This window comes from Phalacrocorax carbo, chromosome 2 (assembly GCF_963921805.1).
Source record: "Phalacrocorax carbo chromosome 2, bPhaCar2.1, whole genome shotgun sequence".
Taxonomy (NCBI): Eukaryota; Metazoa; Chordata; class Aves; order Suliformes; family Phalacrocoracidae; genus Phalacrocorax; species Phalacrocorax carbo.
Genome location: NC_087514.1, coordinates 131,994,143 through 132,012,247, shown reverse-complemented (window position 1 = coordinate 132,012,247; position 18,105 = coordinate 131,994,143). Strand labels below are relative to the sequence as shown.

The 18,105-nt window shown below is 38.2% G+C and overlaps 1 protein-coding gene across 4 annotated transcripts in view; it reads right to left on the bottom strand.

The window, feature by feature from the left end:
- Window positions 1-1,192: 1,192 nt before the first annotated feature.
- OSBPL3 (oxysterol binding protein like 3) overlaps window positions 1,193-18,105 on the bottom strand; it is a 93,653-nt gene continuing 76,740 nt past the window's right edge. For all 4 annotated transcript variants that reach the window (XM_064444410.1, XM_064444413.1, XM_064444412.1 and 1 more), the window contains 7 exons: window positions 17,040-17,103; window positions 13,883-13,961; window positions 11,628-11,772; window positions 10,232-10,376; window positions 9,435-9,561; window positions 8,744-8,866; window positions 1,193-7,259 (listed from right to left, as the gene is read on the bottom strand). In XM_064444410.1, the coding sequence (XP_064300480.1) occupies window positions 7,163-7,259; window positions 8,744-8,866; window positions 9,435-9,561; window positions 10,232-10,376; window positions 11,628-11,772; window positions 13,883-13,961; window positions 17,040-17,103 (780 nt within the window). In that variant the 3' untranslated portion in view covers window positions 1,193-7,162. The remainder of the gene's footprint in view (window positions 7,260-8,743; window positions 8,867-9,434; window positions 9,562-10,231; window positions 10,377-11,627; window positions 11,773-13,882; window positions 13,962-17,039; window positions 17,104-18,105) is intronic.

The following is an 18,105-nucleotide window of genomic DNA, read 5'->3' as shown; positions in this document are numbered from 1 at the left end:
GGTACAGAGTAAGCAGAGATACACATTCAGAAGTACACAGCAGAATTTGGTATCTGGCCAGCTTTTAACCCCATTTAAAAACTCAGAGTAACCCTACCAATTCTTATGCATCTGCTGCACTGGAGGGGGTCTAAGTTAAAAATCAACAAATTGAGCATGGAGAGCAATGTTTGCAAGATGAAAGAAATGTGATAGAGGCATTAAAAAAAAAAAAAAAAGAAAAATAAGCCAAGACACATCAGTTACTATGCAATGCAAGCTCTGCTCATCTGTCAGTGTTTTTCCTCACACTGTGGTGGTTTGAATCATTTTGCAGTAAGCAAAATGTCTTTAAAATAGAGAATACTGTAAATGAACAGACAACTAAGCTTAAATGAGAATTGGATGCAAGGTCCATATGAGCCAAGTTTACCCTACACTTCTGTAGGGGAGAACAGCCTGTTTTTGTTTGGGTAGCACTGACCACACCATGGGTACTTGGCATGTTATTAGCTCCAGGGGCAATCATAAGAATTTCACTCCATATCCATTTCTCTGTAAGAGAAGCTCTTACTGCCCCTAGGTGGTTCATGATCAGGGCACCAATAATGAGGTTCCCTTCCCATCTTCCTCTCCCTTTTATAATTATGAAGAAAATATTACTTCTTCTGTAAACCACTATTTTTCCAGCAACTTGAACTAAATGCTAGTTATTTCAGGTACCAATTAAAGCATATTAGATCTCTGTGAAATTAATCAGCAATGAAGTGATTCCCACCAACATGATGAGCAAGTTCCAATGTTCTTAAGTGAATACAGAACCAAAACTGCTGTATTTCAAAAACCAGGAGCTGATTCTTGCAAGCTATAAAAGCTGTTTTTCTTTCGGCCTCTATCCTTATTCTGCCATGTACAACAGCTGAGGATATTTTGCATAGTAACAGATTTATTGATCCAATTTTCCAAGCTCTTCCTGGAACCTCCATGCTCCCAACCACCAAATCTTTGTACACACTGGGAAGTGCTGGAGAACCGCAGTCAGGAATTACAGGTTGGTCAGGAATTACACTCACTGTACGCCTGTGTTTTTCAAGATCCTAATCCATCCATATTGCATCTTATACACATACGGTGGGACTGTGAGACATAGTTGAGATCTGCCTGGCAGAGCTGTCCTGAATCACCATCTCTAAGGAAGAAAACACTACATTGATACTATTCCCTTCCAGTTATTTATTTTATCCAGTAAATACTATGTTTCCTTGGTTTTAAAAGTTGTTTTATGGAGAACATGTGGTTTGTGGTTTCGACATTCATACTAAAAAATAACATTCGTGCCACACATCTGTCTACTAAAAACTGCTTTTAAGAATCAGCTTCCAGCTGTGAATGAATTCCACCAGCTTACCCCTTTCCCTGCCCCAGCGTCTGGCATATCAGCCATGCAACAGTGCTGTACAGTGTGTGCAGGTAACTGGTAAACAACTGGAACATGATACAACTACCAGACAGATTGTAAGAGTGATAAATAAGGCTTCTAGCAGATGGAAGCTCTTTCATACTTGCCATTTTGGAAACGGTAAAAAGCACAGATCACTACAGCAGCTAGACTTACTTCAGCTGTCACTAACAACCTTTGAAGAAAGATGCTTACAACCCCTGGGAAAAAGCCAGGGTGCTCTATGACCTTTTGCAAGTATGATTTATTAACATCCAACTAAATTAGTTACAGAGACAAAAATAATAAATCAAATTGTGTATCAAGGTGCTCCAACATTACTACAAATTTTTGGAGTAAGTGAAGCAGAAAACATAAATGATCCTGAGTACAGAATGTTTTTCTCAAAAATCTTAAAGTCAGTGATAATTCTAACACATACCTTTCTTCATTCTGAAACCACTAATGCCTTATCAAAACAATAAATCCAGCAGCTTTGTGTATAAAATACCTTATACATATGGTATGTTTTTCCAGTACTGGAACTAGTAAAATACTATTAACATAAATACAAGACTGCCTGATTTTCAGGGATACCAACCATCTCAAAGGTCTGGAGCTGAAGGAGCTCATCACCTCTTGTGGATCAACCTCCCAAAATTCTCATAAGCTTTAATACAGTTTCGTTTTATACAACAAAAACACCAAAGCCACAATTTCTATTAAAAAAGGATCCACTTAAAATAATTTTTTTAACACATGGCAAGTATTTATGTGGAAAATTTCTCTTATTGCTTTCAAAAGCTGCAGCAAGAACAGTATCTAAGAACTGAGCAGTACAGTAATACATTTGGTGGTAAGTTACAGCATTTACTAAGTTTCAACAGATAAGCCAGACAACATGTGCCATTTCCACAGCTGCTGGAGTAAGCTGCACCCACCAGTAGCTAGAAAACAGAAAGGAGGAGTTAGTGAATACTGTGTTGTACTGAATGTAGTAGGCATAATACTTGAATGAAAACACACTCAACCAAAAAAACCCCTTCCATTTTAACTTCACTCCTTTGAATACCACCATCTGACTCTAGTCCTTGCAAGATGTGTTCAGTTATGTGGAGAAGTTAGATTTCATCCTTCTCTCTATGACATAAGCACCATGGGCCAAGTTTTGCACTCCTCTTCAGCTTGCCCCCTCTGTATGAGTTGTACACAAAAAAAACCTCTATTGAACAAAATGAGATATGCTGAGAATATCCTGTTCTGCTAAGCTGGTCATCTGGAGAGATGACAGGAGCGACTGACACAAAAGCAGATGCAAGGACGTTAATTAGGAGTATGCTCAGCAGATGTAGCTGCACATTTCCGTAACATGCTTCCCTTACCAGGTCTGACTCCAGAGGGCAAGTAGGAAGAAAATCCTATTCACAGTCAAGGAAAAGATACAGAAGCAGGCCACAATGTTTATGGGGTAAGTTTTTAACTACAACTTTCAGGCATGATTTGTCATTTAAAAGCTTGTTAAAATGGACTGTTCTAGTCTTCAGAATTTTTTTTAATAAAGAGAAAATGGGACACTGAATAAAGACTTTTAGATATGAAGGGCCACACAGAAAACCTGAACAGGACTGTAAACAGCTGAGGGAAAGTGGGGGAGCATGGGAAGGAGTGAGGTTTTTGTTAGGTTGGGTCATTGGTTTTTTGGGTTTGTTTTTTTTTTTTCAGACCAGCACTGGACTTTTGTGCAACCCAAAAGCTGTCCCCATTTGTACATTCCGACCCCATGAGTTTGTGTTCCTTTCTGTACAAGGACCTGGCTTCAGCTCTGAGCTGCCAAACAACGGGGTGACCATGTTTGCAACCTCCATCTCATTCAGGGGCCAAGTTTTAAAGGAAAGCAGCAATCCTGCTTCCAGTCCTTCAAAGAAAAGTTTCTGGTGGAAGAACAGATCTCTAGGATGTTTCCTTCTAAAAATTCTGGCTGTTTTCGATCTTCCTTCCATGCATCTAATTTTCCAAGTTCTGTATAAAGAACCTAAGTACTTTCCTGGATCTGTATTTCAAAAAGCATCTAAAGAAGTAAATCAGTGCTGGCAAACTAGCACGTAAAGCGTATCTCAGAGCAGAGATCAAGGAAAGAAGGCAATGATTAATGGTGCACTCCAGTTCCACTCAGTCTAAAGGGCACTTTATGCTATCAAGAGTAGTCTCCTAAAGTTACGCAGTTTCATAAATTTACACTGTACCAAAATCAGAAACTGAGTGTCAAGTCTGCAAATCTGGAAGTAGAGCTGTGGGTTTCTGTTTCTATGAACACTACTTCCCTGGATTTTTTTTCTTTCTTTGCTGTGTAACTTGAAAACTGAGCCAGGTCTTTAACACCCAAAGGCCTGAGCTGCTCCATCGTCTTGACCTAAATTTATAGTGAGATTTTTACTTTGTGAATGGGTACAAAAAGAAAGGCAGTGCTAGATGAGTGTTTCTCAAACTGCCCTCCAAAATCATACTAAGTAATGCTTATAAAGTCATCAAATAAGGGAGCTGTAAGAGCAGGCAGTGGTCATCAGGAAATTTAAAGACTGATCCATCGAGCTAAACAGCTTGGGGATCACTGCTGTGCATGAAAGAAAGCAGAAAGCTGCCCAATACGTTCTTTCTACCATTCAGGGTAGAAAAGGGGGGGAGAAGTCCCTCAATGTCAGTTATTAAAAACAAGAGCTGTCTTAGTTATATTGCAAAAAGCTAATAGGTCTTGCTCCCATTAACACATCTGAAGTTTGGGGGAAGAAAATTATCAAAATTTCATATATCACCAAAAATAGCTGTAGAGAGTATATTAAGGTTTGTGAATGATGAATATATTTTTAGGCAGAAATACACAGAAGTAACATCAAGACAATTTTTGTCCACTTCTTAATATACAGTTGACAGAAGTTTAACAACTAAACTAAATCGTTTTGTACAACAGTAAGCAGGGACAACCATACTGCAGTTGGAAACATGGGGTCAGAGGGTCATTCACAACTGGTTACACCATGTTTGAAGATGTGTATCAGATTTACAAGAGCAGCTATTGTGCAATGATTTTGCTTCATGTATTTAAGAAATGCCCTGGATAATTTTTCTGGAAATGATAGTAAAATTCTGAAGTTTACCTTCTTGATATGGGAATTTTCTTTAAGGAAGTTTTATATAAGGCACTACTCAGTCCAGTGCTTCTTGTCATTAATCAAATGTATTTTTGACATGTTAGATTGTAAGATACAAGGCAATGCTGCCAGACTGATTTATTAAAAATTATGACTTAAACACCCAATATGAGATTAGTTTTGCTTAACATCTGCTGATTTTAATGCATTACTGTTCCTTAACTTTGCCTTTTGGCTTCTAAGCCTTTAATTTTGGACACTGTTGATTGTTAGGTCATATGACAAAGTATGGGGAAATCCCCTCCATACGCAGAAAATACAAACCCAGCAATCAGATCAGACAGTAATCACAGAAGCTGCCAAATATGACAATCAGCAAGTTTCATGCGTCCTCCAGAAATTTTGCTCCCTTTCTTAAAGGTGCTCTTTTTTTTAATTTCCCCTACCCTCTTTTGTTGTTAAATGAATGTTATTTTCAGTATAAATGGTAATTAGCAACAGCAAGAATAATTATAAATATAAAATAATTTCTGTGCCAAGTTTTGACAGTCAATACAGGAATAAAATACAGGAAGGGAACAAGCCATGAAGAGAACCTTGCTTTCCTTGAAAAGCCAAACAGCCCCCAAAGGTTAAGATTTCCTTTGGAATCAAAACCCACATTTTGTGTTCGTACTGACATGAGCTTTGCCTTATTGTAAGCTGCTGGCGTGGTAGTCAAGTCTTTAAAAGATGTATTAAAGAATTATGCTAAGTTCTTTGGTAATAAATTACAGAAATGATAGTGAGGCAGAGTTCCTAGGCAAAGTGAAAAAGGGTGAAAAAGCATTCATCTGCCACTAAGACAGTGGGGCTTCAAGATAACAGAAAGCAAAATTCAAATATGCATCTCATCTGACATCACAAATTTGGTTTAAAATGGAAGTGTTCAAAGTATTTCCCTCGTGTTACCTCTATTACATGGATCCATTTTTAATGGGTTTTCTTTAGAACAATGCAGCACACAGTAAAACACAAGCTCTTCTAAGCTACTAGTCCCCCTGGGAGTCTCCCTTACCATGCCATGTTCAATTGTTCCAGTCATAAGCCAGTTAAACATGCCACCGACATTTGAGTTTATTTTGTGTCATTAAAGTGGCATGTAAGAAGAAGAAAAGGGGGATGGTGGTGGTGACAGGGTATAGATCTAAACTTGGAAACTCTGTTGTTGCCAGAGAGTCACAGACACATAGAACAGACTTGAAGAATCATGGGTCAGGCTTGAGTTGCAGATTGGTAGGAATGCAAGCTATTCTGTTAATGACTGTGGCATTGTGATTTGATAAAAAAACCAAAAAATACTGCCCATCTCTATAATCTTCATTCAAAAGTGCGATTTCTGCTACATTTGTTTCCTGCTGTATTTCTGAGTTATGGTTTAGTACTTTCACAAATCTAGCCATATGTATAAAATTACAGGAAAGAGATGCAAATGATTTAGTGCAATACACTTGAATATTTATCTGAACACAACAAACAAACAGAGGAAGATCAAAGATTCCGTACATTTCTCCATAAGGCAGTTGGTCATTTTTAAAATATAAGATCTTAAATATGCTGTTTATTTCTTAAGAGGTAGAAAATATCAAAATACTAAGAAAAATTTTCTAGCTTAAAACAATCAGTTTGCTTACTTTTTAAAAAGTCTTACTGTCGCAATTTTTAGGTTAATAAAAACAATTGAAGCTATGGAAGCACAGGATTTCGTGCTCTGTATAGATTTTACTTACTGGAAAAAGAGAGAGCTGCTTCATCTAGTCAGTGCTCAAGCATTATGTACAAAGGATCTCCTCCTCATGCCCTGTTGGGGGCTATAAAATCTGAAGATTCCCAGTGGAAAATTTTGGCGATTCCTGAATTTCTAGCACTACCTTTAGCCAGGTACAGTTTATGTATAAGGCAGCAGAACCACTGATATAAGCTCCGAACTACCTCTTCCATAATGCTAAGAAGAAAGCTAATAAAAACAAAATCTTATTTAAATCTTTTCTACAGGCAGCAAAGGATCATACTCAGATTCCAGCACCATCTGATAATCTGTTTCAGCAATTTATACAAGCCCAGAGACAGCTGAACTATTCATTGAACTGTGGAAGCCTACTTACAGTTTGAGTTACTAAGGCTTGCACTCTGATTTCTCAGCACAGCTAGGAGATGCTGACGCTACTGTCTCCAATGCAATTCAATAAGGCATAAGTTAACTCAGAACTCACATTATTACACATTGGAAAAGTAGTGTAAAAGCTCCTCTTTTCCCTCTTGCTGTTAACATTCAGTACTATTTATTAAATATTTTATAAAAAGAAGTTAGGGTATTTATACATTCAAACAATCACTGCAACAGAGAGTAAAGAAAACAAATTAATTAACAGATTCTAAATTAAGCATGATTCTGGAGATATGCACACTTACACACATACACACATCCCACACATATATTTTATATATGTGTGTGTATATATATATATATAAAATGTGTATATATAGATATATTTTATATATACTTCTTTTAAATCAGATCTGAGAATACAGCACAGAACATCTTCACTTGGCTCCTCTTTCACCAGAGGACAGGATTGTCCAGTTTCGAAAAACCAGGTTCTTTTCTAAGGTCCATGTAGGTTCCATTGCTCACCCAGGAGTCATCGCTGGATTTCCTATCAAAGATGAAACAAATGCTTTAAATGCAAAGCTTCTATTTTCCATACATATGCTGCGTAATGCAATGTAGCACTATGCACAGATACCCAGTCCAGCCCCATGAACCAGGTGCAGTACAACTCAGTACAGCCTTCAAACAAGGCAATATAGCTTAGGGAGTCTGCACTGGGCCTTGGAGTTGCACCTCAGTAGCCTAGCGTCCAGCTGAGATCAACACTCTCATTTTACTGTCACGTGCCAGTGCTTAGCACTTGAAACTACAGTCCAGGTTTATTTTGTGGTCTCAAAGACAGCTTTGAGTGGAAAGTGAAAACTTTCCTTTTACCTCTCCAAAGATGGCTCTCCACGGTTATTGCGTAAAAAGAGCCTGTAGCTCTCAGTCAGGATGCAAGACTCATTACACTAGGTACCGTACCCTGAAGGAATCAGTCTGCTTTTAATCATGTGTACATTTTTGGCACAACAGCAAATTAGTCTTTGAAGCAAATCAAGGCTTGTGATTTGTTGAAGAGAGAAATCACTATTGAAAGCCAAATGCATAATTCATATCTACTGTAACTCTGGGTAACATTTTGCTATATAGTAATTCAAGTTTTTATTGTGTTATTTAAATCTCTAGCACAAGTCTCAATTTTCAAATCCTCATTATGAGGATTCAAACCCTCATCCCCATCCAGAGTCCTCATTGTGAATACACAGTTACAAAGTATTAGACTTCATCTCTATCTCATCTTTTTAGCCTGCTGGAAGCAATATATGCTTCTCTTTGGCAGGTATGATTGGACATGTGATGAGTTAGCTCACCATCTCCTTGGACAAGTAGGGATTTTAAACATTTCTGTGCTCGTCAGAAGTACAGTATCTACCTATCCAGAAAAAAATTAGGATCCCAGATCCATTAACTGTGATACATAGGGCAATAAAACATTCACCTTGGCTCCAACTCTTACATTGCAGGAGAACAGGGAAGCTGGAGGGCAAAAGGCCATGACCTCATTAGCACTCATTTATGTCTTTCAGCATTTGAAGTCTCCCATTAATTGATTTACAACAGGAAGAAATAAAGTGCCCTCTGAATGAGAATTCTCTCCCTATCATACAGGCGAAACATATACAAAAGTAGCTCTGGCAATGAAAGGCACCAACTCTGCACACTTCTGCACAAAGCAATCCCACTGCATTCAGCAGAAGTATTTAAGCTAAATCCAGCTATTTCACCTTGCCATTCAGGCAAAATGTGGACTGAATATCAATCACCATCAAGGCAAAAATATTAAGAAATTCAGGGATGCACTAATGAACAAGCAACACATAATCCTGAGTTTTAACTAAGCCTGGAGGGAGTGTTCTACACTGCCAAAGTACAAAAATCAAGAATACAGAAGAAACCTGGAAAAAAACTGGAGCCTGCTCTATGGCAGTTTAGAACCAGAACTATAATAAGAATTTCAAGAAATTATAGCATATTATTACATAGTACCTGAAAAATCTAGGCTGATGCTCTAGATTGTTTTCTTCCAGCACCTTCCGTCGTTCTCTCTGTAGCTGCTCGATCCTCTGCTTTTGCATTTCAGCTCCTTCAATATTCCCTTCTTCTAGAAACCTGTGGCACCAGTGGTGAAAAGAGACAATTGGTGCTCTTGCCTCCCATCTTTGCCAGGTCCTCTAGAGATCCAGAATCTAATCTTTACAGCAGGCAGTTCACAGTGTTTGAGAGGTAAACAGCTACATCTGCAGAGAACCGCACTATCAAAAAGCACTTAGGGAAAAGTAACTCTCATAACAAGCTCAGTCATTGCTATATTATATTGTTTTCCTTGGAAGTTAGCAACAGTAGAAATTCCACTGTAGAAAGAAATTTCAAGTGTCTCAATTTTTGGCTATTCAAAGACAGTACACTCAATATCCAGTACCTGAAGTACTGAAGTTTTAAACATCTTTGGAAAGGCAGTTATCTAGAAGCATGCGAGAGCCAATTTTAGGAAACACTGGTCCATAATCACTAGACCATTTCTTGATAAGTGATTAAAATGACTTACAGATGCACATTAATGTAAAAATAGAAACACCCTGCTATTATCTACACAAAATAGTCTGAGCACAGGGTAAAGTGAGTGTACAGAAGACTAACAACTACTGGAGGAAGCTGTTTAAGAGTTAAAATTTCTTACCTTTGGTCCGGCCTAAAACGTGTATCGGTGGGTGGGAGTAATGACCTAGTTTGCAAATCCAGTTCATTTAACTCTAGTGCAAACTGAGTAAATCCATACCACTGTTCATAATCTTTAGGCATCGGATCTACAGAAGAAAAGAGTACATTCAGAATTCCAATTAAAAGCTATTTTCTTTAGAAGGAAAATTCCAAGCTCCCCTCAGTCATTTGTTCATCTCTGAACCACGGTCTCAATCTAGGAGAATAAAAGTTTTTTTAATAACATGACAAAAGAGAACAATCCCCTTGATAATTGCACTGCAACAAAACAGACTTCTGTTCTCTCAGCTGAATCAGAGAAGAAATGTGATAAAGGCCATGCTATTATCATAGTGCTTTTTCAAACCCCACGAGTTTGGGAGAAGTTCAGATGTGGCTGTCATTACAGAATTGGACTTTGGGGGCTATCGTCCGATGTTTAATACAAGAAATACACCACCCTCCTCCCCTCTTTTTGTGTGGAGTTTTGTTCCTCTTTTTTTTCCTTTCTTCCTTTTAGAGTCCTCAATACCCAGTTCATGCCCAAATACGAAAATGATGGAGAGTGGTAAAAATGCAGGAAGCCATGGGATTAAGTTCTCCATATTATTTACATTAAATGATGTATTCTTCTGGTCTAAATTTTAAATGCTTGACAAAAATCTAATATTTCACCTAGAAATAACAGGAAGCTGGGGCCTAACAGAGAGATGAAAATAGTAAGCTTATTCTCAAGCAGATCTTAAGTTCTGTACATAAGCCATCCTGATCACTAACTTGCTCTCCATATGCAGTTTGAAGATGAAGTTGTCCCACAGTATAAACTTTCATGCCACTTCCCAAAGAGTCGATGCACAACTTTCCCAGCTTTATCCATGACACTGCCTTCAATCTCATGTGCATTTGGATTCCAATACTTTGCCTAGAAATAAAAGAAACAAGGGGAGAAAAGGTGCATAAGAGATCAAGTGTGAGTGATTTTGCCATGTCAGTAGCACCACTATCGAGTGGTTTTCTGAAACGGAAACTATTCATTTAAGTGTGTATTACAATACCATATGCAAATAACTCCTGTTAGTACTATTAATCAGCTTAGTACAATACTATTGATGAGAACAATATTATTTTGTTTTCCTTTTTTCAGGGCAGTACTAGGTGAAGCAAAGCTGACCTTGAATTTTGCCCAATGACAGGTAACACTGACTCCTGACTTAGTTATCCACATCTTCCTCAAATTGGCAGAAGAGGAAGAGAAGGAACTGATACAGTAATCTCCACTTTAGACAATTCACCATATCAAAGGTGTAAGACTTGCAGGCTCTCAATCTCTAAAATTTGAACTCTGAACATCCACTGCAACTCTGTAAATACATTACAGCACTTTCAAATAAGTATTTGAAAAAAAAATCACCCTAATGCTTCCTAGAAAGCACAAAGTATTCAGGAAAACAAATAACAAAAGGAAACTTTCCTTCTGCTGAGCATGCCATGCTGCATAGGTATGCTGAAGTACTTAGCTTGTATATGTATGTACTGTTTCTACATAAAGCACGGCCTTTCTCCAGCAATCAGATACAGAAAATGCAGGTGAAGGTAAGTCTCCTAGCATGCTTTGCAAAACTATTTCTCAGGTTAGAAATTTTGGCATAGTTTTAGGTTTTCATTGATTTTCCTTTACTAGAAGTCATCTATTGCCAAAAACAAATTTTAATTTCAGTTACAAGGGCATTTCCTGAGGAGGTCATATCTTGATGCCTTTTACTGAAGTAAAAGCTTTGAGTAATACCACAACCTCTCACTTCAGCTCCTCTGAGTACCTGCGAAGGGCTAGGAAAGAGCTTTGGGTGAAGCACCCCACATAAGCACTGGTTCTACCGTTGCTGACTGAATGTGACCACAGCACATGCCAATGCATTAGCAGGAGGCATGTGGTAAACCACCTTGTGCCTATCTCTCTCATCAAACACTGACTGTTTTTCACTGTACTTCTTCCTTTCCCTTCCCCATGCTTTTCAGCATCTCAAGTGGAATCACCTGAGAAAGCTGTTGCTTCTTTCTTGTCTGGCTCTACCTAGTGAGCAGTTGTACTGAGCTTCAGCAGAGGGCATCCACCCACTGTTGTATCTGTTAGAAAAGGCACTGCCAGCATTGTTGTGGTTAATGCTGTGGTTACCTTTATGAAAGTCAGTTTGCAGTGGCAAGTGTCATCGTTAAGATTTTTGATTATGATCTCTCCATAGTGTTCAATCCATCTTTGCCCACTTAAGATGTTATGGATGCAAGATGTCACCTTGTTCCATGCAAAATGGTCTTTAAAACTGCAAGAAAAATACACACAAGAAAAATCTCATGCCATGTTCAAACAAGCTCATAAACTTGTGAAAAAAATTGCAGAGAACTTGTGTTAGAAAAACCTCACAAACCAATTGTTTTTTTCTGGAATGCCTCATCTTCTTGTCCCACACCTTCTCAGAAACAAACCCTGTGACAACAATCCTGTCTCCCAGAAAACCCTTTTCACTTCTGCTATAAACACTGGCCTTGAACTCAGTTTTCTCTCAATTTATTTGCCCTCTTTACCAGTTTTAAGTTTCCAAAAGTCATCATTCTAATATCTTCTACTGGCTGAAATGCCCATTTCATAGCTTGTAACACAGTGACAACTGAACACACAAGGACATGGACCACCAGAGTCGTGAAAAGAATTATTGAATGGAATGAGCTTGACTCAAGCTCTCAAAGCTTAGCCTATGTGTGTGCTTCAGGCAAGAACAAAAGTTCTCACCAGGCAGTTCAAGATGCAGTTGCCCACGGGAAGACAGCAGACAGAGAGATGAAAAATACTAATAGGTAATACAGTATTTTACCTTTTATTAAAGAAGTATATATTATTATAAAACAGCTTTGTAAAACTTCAGGAAAAGTCTCATGAAGACACATATTCTACAGTTTGTTCTAGGTATTGATAGCCAAATCTCTACTGGTCAGGTAAAGGGTAATCTTAACAGCACCAGTTTCCCCACAGCAACTGCCTCACACACATCCCATAAGGATATTAGAACCTTTCCTTACATCCCCTTAATCACTTGCTGCTTTGTAAGAGCATGTACAAGGACAGTTTTTACAGACTAGCAGATATGCAGCCAATTTACCCCACGGTAACTTGTTTTCCTGCCCCTACCTGCAGATCACATGCTTTATTATGCATGCTAAGAATACTTTATGTGCTCCAAAAATAACCTTAATACTAATGCTTCATTTTTGCCTACAGCCTCAGTACCTTTTTTGTGCCCAGTTCTGTTTCAGATACACAGGGATACAAACCAGCAACACCAAGACCACACATGAATCACATTATTTTCCAGTTCATCAGCCCACCATGGGCCTAATCCATTAGTTACCTTGCGTCTGAACCCTCAACTCACCTCCCAAAGACCTTTTACTCCAGAGGTTAGGCTATCCGCTATGAACACAGCATGTTTTATACATTACCTTTTGGATACTATCTTACTATATCACAATTTTACCCACTTAAAAGGAAAAGGCATGCTTATTCTGTTAAGTGCTAGGTTCTTGGGTTATTTTTCTTTTTTTTTCAGATGACAGAATAATTAATTTTGTAGGCTGTCTTTGGGGGAGAGATTTAATTGGAGTACTACTCAACCTTAAGACCTCTGGTTCTGCAAACATGATGGATATAGGCCAAATTTTGAAGGATTTTAACTGTTGATCTATAATGGGCACTCTGACAAGCCAGCATAGGAACACTGCAGATTTTTATTAAAAAACCACAAACCACCACCAAACAAAAAACCCCAACTATACTCGACACAACTACAATGGCTGCTTACTTCCTTGGATGATAAACACCAGATATGCAACTGGTTCTATTTATCACTTACAATAATTATTTATGCAGTGGTGATAGCTATCAGCCTCACTACAGACCAGGACCACGTTGTGTTAGGGTCCGTACAAATATAGGTATGAAAGACAGCAACAACACAGTCTCCCCCAAACCCATATTCAAGCAAAAGAATTCATAGCTTCCGCTATCATGCACTTTTCTCCTGGGGGTCTAAAATACACAAAGCTTGAAGTTCAACTGAAGTATGAAAATACCAACTTTGGTTTTTTTGAAGATACATAGGAGTGATGTATGTTTTTATTTAATCTTTTGTTTTTTATAACCCTTGGAAGAGTTAGTGCTTCTGTTACATACTTCTGGTTTTGGTTTTGGTTTGTTGTTCCCCCCCGTCCCCCCTCCGTCCCCTCCCCCTTTTTGAACTAAATCATAATCACCAGTTCTTCCAAAGGTCTAACACAGCACAGCACAGCTTGTTCTCATGTGGGTAAACATGGCTTCAGTGTGTGCAAGCACATACGTGTGCCTGTGTGTGAACAGCAATGCACGACTAGAGCACTTACGCTGGAAGAGTTACATGTGTTGTACCAACTGGAACTATTTCCATGGACTTTCCCCAGAATTTGTTTTTCCATCTTACATCTGAAACAGGAAGAGGGGAAAAAAAGACCGGTTTAGTCATAAGCATGGGTGAACGATTCTATTTCTGGTTTCTATGTTTTTTTCAAGAAATGCAAAATAACAAAGTGCAACATAATAAAAGTGCTTAAAGAATGCTGTGGACCTTCAAGAACATGGTTTTGTTTGGGTTTTTTTTTCATTACGTTATCGGTTATTTAAATAGCAAAGTAACAGAGGTTTAAAAAAGTCCTCTCTCAAAAACTTTTGAAAAAGAGAGGAATCAGAACCTGCTCTAGTGTCCCTGCTCAAGCAGGGGGGTTGGACAAGATGATCTTCAGAGGTCCCTTCCAACCCCTACCGTTCTGTGATTCTGTGAATTTGAATAAGCTATAGACAGCATATATTTATCTGCAATTCAGTTGCTAGTGAATGAATGCAGACATTTCCAAAAACAAAACCAGAATTCAAAATACAGAAATATAGCAACTAAGGACATCCACAGTGAAAACACAGAAGAATATTTCAAAGGGCACGAAACTGCAGAGGGATTTAGTCCGACTTCCTCTGTAAGTTTAACTGGCCTTTTAAAATCTTGTCTGACTCACAGAAAGACGTGTCCAAATCTCACGTCATTTCTCCAAAAAAAGATGAGAAATCTCAATGCAAGTTTAGCCAAATTTATTAAGCAAAAACACCTGGAAGAGAAAGAAACATGGACAGAGAAGCACAGCAGGAGTATAAATTATGCTAGATAATCAGACAGTAACTTTCATAGTAACCTCAGAGCTCAGGGGAATAATATTCTTGCTATATTAGACACTAGGAACTCCATATTCCCGGCCCCATCTGAAAAAGAAGGAAAAATAATCTCTAGTCTCACAGAGATGCTAGTACTAACACGAGGAAAACAAAAACACTTTCCTGTGCAACCGTGGGGGCAAGCTGTTATGCTGACTGAGAGATAGATGCTCAAAACCATTGTTAGGAGATTACGTATCTCCTGAGTATATATGTTCAAGGGATAGGACTGAGCTACACCAAGCTGCCTACCATTGCAAAGGCTGGAATGGGACTTAGGGCAGAATTCCTCATGAAAAAAGTAACCCTTTTCTTACCACTTGAGAAAAGAACCCCCTTTTATTTAAAAAAAAAAATAAATTTTGAAGATAGTGCAGCAATTCCGTTGTGATTCCTATACTGCACAATAAGAGGTCCAAAACTACGTTGACTACGATGGTGTCGAGCTGAATTCTGTACTAGCTTTCTCTTCTGCAGTGGGATGGAAGAGAAGGGGCAAAGGCACACCCTGCTGAGTTTAACAGTTAAAATGTATTATCAGACTGTGTTATGTCCTATGTTCTCACAAATGGCACAGCTGTCCCACAGAGATCAGTACATGGGAAACACCTTGGGAACCAGTATGTAACTTGATCGTGCAAAAATTTTAGGACAGCAAAGAAAAGCGAAGTGTTATTTCAAAGCTATGCTCAGACCAATTCAGGCACAGATGCTGTAATAGCTGGGATTTTCTGTTTTGCATTTCCATTGTTCATGTGTCCACACTGCTTTGCAAAAGCAGAGTCAGCTTCGTAAGTCAGGGAAGCAATTTCCAAAATAACTGTCTCTGTCAGAACCCAGTCTTCTGGCTCACTAGAGATGATCAAGAGATTTCTTAGTGTTGAAACAGATGAGCTAAGGTCAGTGTCTGGTGAGACAACAGCACTACTCTGGCAACGTTGCTCGGGACCCTCTCCTTTTTGGCTGAGGAGATAATACGGTAAGTGAAAAGATCTTTGCACACAGAAAACTTACCTCATTGACAAGCTACCTTTATGATTAACTTGATGCTAACCTTTCCACATAAGTTAATATAGCCCCATAACAAGAGGCCACAGCATTTACATACGGCCTTTGCATTGGAGGAAAAAAAAAATCATTGTCTAGATCTCCCATAAGCTCAGCTAGCCACATTTAAAAACAAAGCAGAACAAAGCAAAACCCTGCAGTACCCTGACTGAGCCTCCAGTGCTCATCAAGACCAAATCTCAGACTCTCATTGATCAGATTCTCAGCTCTCATCTTACAGACAAGCTTTGTTCTCCATATGCAAGTGTTAAGATATTTGTGTGATAACCTTTGTCAAGATCTGTTAAACAAATCAATCTCATCAGTTTTTATTAAGACAGGTTGCTATCTAGTCTTATTTATACAATATTCAGCTATTGAAATTTTTGGTCATCTCTACTTTTTAGCTAAGAACAAAAGGACTCTTGTTCCTATATTTGTTTACGAAGCAAAGAATTATACTGAATAATGAAATGCAGACTAATGACAGAGTTCCAATGCCTGTTCAGTATGGCTCCATCCGTAATAACTATAATCAAGTCACCATAACAGAATTAAAGCTTATAACATGGGTACATTGTGCATTAACAAACCTCTGCGTGAAGGATTTTAACTGAGTTAAAAAGGCACAGTTATGTTTTGTGTACACTCCAAAAATATCTAACCACACAGGTACTGTGGCTGGCTGACATTGTCAGTCATCGGCATTACACAGCACCAAAAGCTCCAAAACTTTTTTTTTTTTTTGAAACACAATGTTAGTAGCTAAATAGCATGAAATCTTAAATACTGTAGTAATGCCTGCAGAGAAATGGTAAATATATTTATCCTCACTGTTATGCTCATTTTGGAAGTTTTTTCAGAACATGTTTACAGGATCTGCCAAGGCTCAGGATTTAACTTGTAGTTTTTCGAGCTGTGTTCTGGCTTGTTTGTTTATAAATAGCTTGAGGTAGGTACAACTCTTTACTAAAGAACCATCCCAAACCAAACATATTTTAAAGAAATGCAGAGATATGTACATTAAAAGAATAATCAATTAATGTTATTAAAAAAAACCCTGAACATTTTTATAATGGCAGAACATCCAAGTAAGAAACATGCGAGTAAGTATACGCTAGCATTTCTTAAAGCCATTCTAATACAATTTAAGAAGGGAATTTCACCTTTTCCCAATTTCTGAATATTTCATGTTAGACATACAATGAAAATATTACGAACACTGTAAAAGTAAATGATAGACTGAAGAGTTACCTTGCCAAAAAGCAAAATTCACAGATTCAGCATGGCATGCAGAAATAGGCGGATGGTGACTGACCTAATAGCAAGACATGAAAAGGGGAAAAAAAAAGATGGACATATTAACACTTCAGCAGTTGTTTTGGTTTGGGTTTTTTTTTTAAAATTCCCCTTACTTTTTCATTCATACATGGCATTTACAATTTGAGCATTTACTTTCCTTTTGCAGTTTGTCCTGAAGGGGGAGTCAGTGAGATTAATTAGGTACTGAGACCTAAGGATCCTTGAAAGAAATGGGAAACAGTTATTTTAAAAGGCCTGTGAATTTTGTTCGGCAAGTGAAAAAAATCTAACTATATTTTGTATATTGCCTCTAAGGTGATAATTACAATTAGCCTTACAACCTCTTCATATAGTAACAGAAGCAGCACTTTGACCACACAGACAACAACTTAAAAACCCAAAGGGGGAAATTCTTCTGTACAGTAAATACCCACAAAACCCTGACTATGAAGGAGAAGACAGCAATCAGCATCTCTTAGGGGCCACGGGTGGAGAAATCAAGCCATGAAATTCCATCTAACAATCCCTACTACTGCAGTAGTGACAGCCCCGGTGTTCCCTTCTAGCGCAAAACTAACTACGCACACTGCATTTTATCGGCTTTGGGCATTAGCACATACATGAATTAGGGCAACAACCGAAAGAGCAAAGCAAAGACTGAGTAAAAAATACAGAATGCAGACTATTAAAAGGAAACAGTAAACAATAAAGTAACTGCACAAAGTGAAAGCAGCCACTCCTCCTTAGCTGTAAATTCTCCCTTCTGGGTGAACATGACAACTGACCAGGTCCAGCTCTCTGATGCCTACTGTTCTTTTGATAAAGACAACTTTATTTTCAAGTCAAATTGCTGTTTCCCACTATTTAATTTCTTAACCACCTACATGGCTCAAATGCAGTTTTACTTCCTTCTTTGTTACTCATTTTGCAAATCAGTTATCAAGCATTTTATCCACAGGCATCCAGTTATTTACTAAACATCCTCTCCTTGGGTTTTGTTTTTTTTTTTTAAAAAAGG